The 6,000-nt window shown below is 36.8% G+C and overlaps 1 protein-coding gene across 1 annotated transcript in view; it reads left to right on the forward strand.

Moving 5' to 3' along the window:
• The window catches only part of LOC124798241 (deoxynucleoside kinase-like), a 93,117-nt gene extending 88,745 nt beyond the window's left edge, over positions 1 to 4,372 (forward strand). Inside the window, exon 5 of the mRNA XM_047261558.1 lies at positions 3,776 to 4,372. Within this exon, the coding sequence (XP_047117514.1) occupies positions 3,776 to 3,904 (129 nt within the window). The 3' untranslated portion in view covers positions 3,905 to 4,372. The remainder of the gene's footprint in view (positions 1 to 3,775) is intronic.
• The last annotated feature ends 1,628 nt before the right edge of the window (positions 4,373 to 6,000 follow it).

The following is a 6,000-nucleotide window of genomic DNA, read 5'->3' on the forward strand; positions in this document are numbered from 1 at the left end:
GTATGGTTGCATTGCATCATTGTACATTAAACAATTAACTAAGCATATTATAAATGTAGTCTCTCCAGGGATGCAAAGGACGCCTAAATGGCAGTTTTATTACATAACCCATCCTGCACCCTCCCCAAGGATCCTTGTGTTCAAGCAGTGCCTTCCCCCACAGCCAGAGGACTGATGATCATCTTCCTACAGAACCAGTGATGTGGTCTTCCCTACTGCAGCCCCCCCAAAAATGTGATTCCAACTGCTGTGATTATAAAATTTCACTGTTCAGAAAAAGCTTTAATACTGCTCCTCAACAATGCACTAACCACAGCCATCTACTAGCTTATTAGTATGTAATTACTCTCTTCACATGAACTTTAAATGTGTTTGAATTATTATAATAATGAGGTCAGCTACCCCTAACAAACGGATATTTGTCAACATAATATTCCCTTTCCTTCTTAAAACTACTAGCCATTAAACAAGCTATAAAAGTACAAAAAAATATGACACAATCGCTATTGTATTGATTTTTGGGTTCAGTTCTATGTGTATTCTGTTTTTGCAAACTAGGTTCTTTTACTGAAGTTCCCAATATTTTTCTGGCATTCTCTTGATTCTATAATACTGTTATGATGTCTGTTAAAGGGTCTTGAAACAGTGATGCTTTGGGATGGGAATATCAATTACTTCCCAAGGTTCTTCATATAAAGATGAAAGAATTTATTCATTCCTTTTTGTACTTTATATGGAATTAAGGCTTTTTAGCCATTTTATTGTCTTTCTCAGACTTTGGCAACGCAAACTTTTAAATCATTTTTTGTGGATGGCTGTTGTATTTCTAACATTTGACATTACATACACCGATGAGCCAAAGCAACTGGCACACCTGCCTAGTATCATGTAGGACCCCCATGAGCACACAGAAGTGCTGCAGCATGAAGTGGCATGGACTCGACTAATGTCTGAAGTAGTGCTTGAGGGAACTGGTACCACGAATCCTGCAGGGCTGTCCATAAATTCATAAGAGTACGAAGGGGTGGATATCTCTTCTGAACAGCATGTTGCAAGGCATCCCAGATATGCTCAATAATGTTCGTGTCTGGGAAATTTGGTGGCCAGTGGAAATGTTTAAAATCAGAAGAGTGTTCCTGGAGCCACTCTGTAGCAATTCTGGATGTGTGGAGTGTCACAATATCCTGCTGGAATTATGAGAGTCTGTGAGAATGCACAATGGACATGAATGGACACACATGATCAGGCAGGATGTTTACATATGTGTCACCTGCCAGAGTTATATCTAGACATATCAGGGGTTCCATATCACCCCAACTGCACATGCCCAACACCATTACAGAGCCTCCACCAACTTAAACAGTCCTTGCTGACATGCAGGGACCAAGGATTCATGAGGTTGTCTCCATATCCGTAAACGTCCATTCGCTCAATACAATTTGAAATAAGACTTGTCTGACCAGGCAACATGTTTCCAGTCATCAACAGTCCAATGTAGGTGATGACAGGCCCAGACGAGGTGTAAAACTTTGTGTCATGCATTCATCAAGGGTACACGAGTGGGCGTTCGGCTCCGAAAGCCCATGTCAATGATGTTTCATTGAATGGTTCACACACTGACACTTGTTGATAGCCCAGCACTGAAATCTGAGGCAGGGTTGCACTTCTGTCTCACTGAACAATTCTTTTCAGTCTTTGTTGGTCCCATTCTTGCAGGATCTTTTCCCACCCGCGGAGATGTTGGAAATTTGATGTTTTACCAGATTCCTGATTTTCACGGTACACTTGTGAAATGAGCGTACAGGAAAATTCCCACTTCATCGCTACCTTGGACATTCTGTGTCCCATTGCTACTGCACCACTATAACACCACATTCAAACTCACTTAAATCTTGATAACCTGCCATTGTAGCAACAGTAACCAATCTAACAACTGTGCCAGACACTTGTTGTCTTATATAGGTGTTGCCAACCGCAGCAACAGTAACCAATCTAACAACTGTGCCAGACACTTGCTGTCTTATATAGGTGTTGCCAACTGCAGCACCGCATTCCACATGTTTACATATCTCTGTATTTGAATATGCATGCATAGACCAGTTTCTTTGGTGCTTCAGTGTAAGTCCTAATATCTTTGCTGGTTAATGGATGGATTTCTTCTATTGCACACTATTAGCATTTTCATAAGTTAAAGACTCACTTTCTTCTTCTCTCCTACTTCAGTGCTTATAATAGTATTTTTGATATGCATCAAATATAATGTGAGAAATTAAAGTTTTTTAAAGAAATTGTCATTTTTTGAAATGGCCTGAAGGTAATTAATTTACAGGTCATCTAGGCATTTAATTATTTCATCAAATTTTCCTTAAATTATTTTCTTGAATTATTCAATTGTAATTCAGTGTGACCTATATGCCAAGTATGGTTATAACTTCAGCAGGGATAGCCTGTTCATGCGAACCTTGAATTGTTGACAATCTGCCCTCTATGTAGTCACTGTGTGTAGCCAGTACGGATCAAGGAAGAGGAGTCTGGCTGGTAGCTTAACAAACCAACCAGGGCATGAACTACCTGCATAAGGGATAAACTTCCTTTTGATTAATAAACCATTATATCTTGTTATTTAACATCTTGTAAGGTTACCCACATCTTAGAAAGAGAAAGAGATGGGGGGGGGGGGGGGGGGGAGACATTGTCTTAAAGCATAAAAGTGAAACAGATTATTTCATCAAACTTGGAGTTAACTCATATTGAAGATAACCTTTTTCACAATATAAAAATATTCATAAAAGACAGTCAGTCAACAATCATTCTGCACATATTTATTTTCTGTGTGACAGCTGTTGTAGAGCCCTTAGAATCAGCAAAGACAATGGTCAGAATCATAATATTCTGGCCCAATAAAAATATGTTTAGCATTTGCTTTGTGCTGAATGCCATTGCCACTCTCCATCCAGAATAATGTGCTAGAACAAGTTGATAAAAACAGGAGAAAGCTATATAGTCTTGAAAAGAATATTTAACTTTTAATAGTATGGCAGGTTTCACTGAACTATAAAACATATTTTTAAGGGTGAGAGCAAACTAATTTCATATTGTTTCTAAAATATTTGTTTGTTACTAACTGCTTTTCAACATATTAGACCATTGTTAAGTGAGTTGATATGTAATGAGGGTCTAATAAGCTGAAAATCAGTTTGTAACTTACAGATATTAGTTGAACAAAATGCAATTCATTTACATTTCATTCGAAAATATGAACTTGGCCTCATAAGAAGTCATCAGAGAATCCATTAGAAATTATTTTATTCATGTTTGTGGTGTGATTTTGACACAGTAAATTTTTTCACATCAAACTGCATTTGGTCACTATTATCTTAAGGTTGTGTGAGTTGTGCTTGTGTGAATGTGTGCGAGTTTTCTATTTCTGAAGATGACTTTGGCCAAATTCTTAAATATCTCTAGCATTCTTTATCATTGTGCCTGTCTGCGACTCAATGCTTCCTCTATGTTGTGATTAGCAATCTCTCCTTTCCAGATTGTTGTTATTCCATTCTGGAGTTTCCACTGTATTTGGTGATTCATATTTATTTGAACTTTGTACAAAATACAAGAATGCTTTCACTTTCTTAATGAACAAGGATAGAACCTTACTGTTTGTGTACAGACATTGTTGTTGGCTGGGTGGTGTAATCATAACTTGTTTCTTGTAAAGCTTTTCCCCAATTTATGTTCCATGTAAAGTAAGTTACTTGTCCTTTCTTTCTGTTTACAGGTTAAGGTACTGGATGCAAATCAAGATCTAAAGAAAATAAAAGAAAATTTCCAGAAGTGTCGAAGTGAAATATATAATGATATTTTCATAAATGAACGCAGTTCTCCAGTAATTCAGAGCACCACATAAAAGGGCCAGAATATTTACCTAAAGCTTAGGATCAGCTTCTTTTCAAGAAGTTATGAGGCATAAAATGCTGCATTTACTGCAATCAGTATTTTGTAAAAGTTGATTTTTAAACACTCAAGTGGAGTAGATCAGTAGATAAACAGAATTTAAATAGATATAATCTCTATCTTTTTCCATAAGTTACTGCTTTTGGCAAACAAACTTCTGTTGATCTTTCTTATCAGTGATTACCATTTATTAAGACACCCAGCCATCTGCACTACTTTCTCACTGCTTAGAAGTAACTAAGTGCATTATCTTTCTTCATGTCAATGTTCAAATAGCAAGAGAAACTTCAGTAAAGCAATTTGCCTTAGAATGTTGTGTATTTCACCAAAAAGAGTAGAAAATTCAGGCAAAATGCAATTGGATACTTAATTCCAAGTAATATAAGTGTCTGTTATGCAAAACAGAAGAAGAAAATAATTAAACTACTATTGTAATAAATTTAAATAAATCATTTATTTTCAAAAATACAAAACTCATATTTTCTTTGTGTATGTATCCTCCATATACATGTATTAATGACTATCACATCTAGCAATCATCATTTATCTTTTCCCTGGATAGCCCTCCAGTTCAAAGTGTACATCATGTGCTTTATGACGACAGAGAAGTCCGTGTATACTTTTTGCCAGTTGACTTTACAAGGTAACTGCATATTTTAATACATTATTTTTACTCCAGCTTTTAAATTATTTTCTTCATCATCTGTCCTCCGAAAAGGCAATGTCATCTACGTCTGTAGCCATCCTTCTCTTTTTCACTCTGTTATTTAGTATGTGTCACACATCACAACACTTCTGGTACACAAAGAACTCTGAAAAATGCAAAACTTTTATTAAACTGTAATGCATAGTTTCATTAAAAAATCTTTTCTTTTTTTAAATTTTGTTTCATCTTCTAATGAAGTGAAAACATATTTGTTAATTTCCTCTGTTTGATGCTTTAGCCTGTAATCTCATTGACTGAAGAGAACTGTCTTCAGCGATGACACCCACTTCAAAATGGGTACTGATGACCAGTGAAGTCATGTCTGAAGACACCCCAGACAGTGGTGAGATACCAACCTGACTGTCGCCCAACATATGGCCTGGCATTCAGGAGTGATGGTCTGGGTGCCATTTCTATTCATAGCAGAATCCTTGTGGTTGTTATCCGCAGCACCCTCAGAGCACAGCAGTATGTTGACAATATTCCATGCCCTGTTTTGTTATCCTTCACTGAAAGCCGTCCTGGGCTTACACTTCCTCAAAGTAATGCCCCTCCCACCCTCCACCTACACACACAAACCAGTGAGAGTTTCCAATGCTTGACTTCATGCTTGTCAGATCCTACCTTGACCAGTAAGATCGCCAGACCTCCCCCAATTGAGAATGCTTGGAGCTTTATGGGCAAGCATTCTTGTCATCTCAGAATTTTGATGATTTAATTAGCTAATTGGACAGAATATGGCATGATGTCCCTCAGGAGTTCATCCAACAACACTATCAATCAATGCCAAGCTGAATAACTGCTTGCATAAGGACCAGAGGTGGACCAATGCATTACTGCCATACTCAAGTTATGATGCTCTTTCTGTTGAATAAATCATAAAATTTTTCTCATTTGTCTGTAAAAGTACAGCACATCTATCAATTTCCATCCCATTTGGATAATTCCTTCACAGTGTGACTTTCTCTTTTTTTCTTTTTTTGTTTACAGTTTAGGTTGTAAATGATTCACCAATATGTAATTCACTGAATTCATCCAGTAAGCACACATTGCATTCCCAATGAGATAGCATGGTTATATCATTCCAAATAGCAAAATGTTAAAGAGCTGAGTTGGTGTTACTATGTTGGTAAAGAAGAGTATAGTCTTGCACTTAGTAATAATGATTCAAGGATCATATCTATAAATCATCACAGTTTAAGTCTCAGCACTTGTGAAAAGTACCACCTTTATTTTACATAAAAAATAAATTATTGGTCTGATCATGATGATAAACTGGCAGCAATAATGCAACACCCATCAATCACAGTTACCTAAATGGAAAAATTACAATTCCACAAAAT

The sequence above is a fragment of the Schistocerca piceifrons genome, chromosome 5 (genome assembly GCF_021461385.2).
Source record: "Schistocerca piceifrons isolate TAMUIC-IGC-003096 chromosome 5, iqSchPice1.1, whole genome shotgun sequence".
NCBI lineage: Eukaryota > Metazoa > Arthropoda > Insecta > Orthoptera > Acrididae > Schistocerca > Schistocerca piceifrons.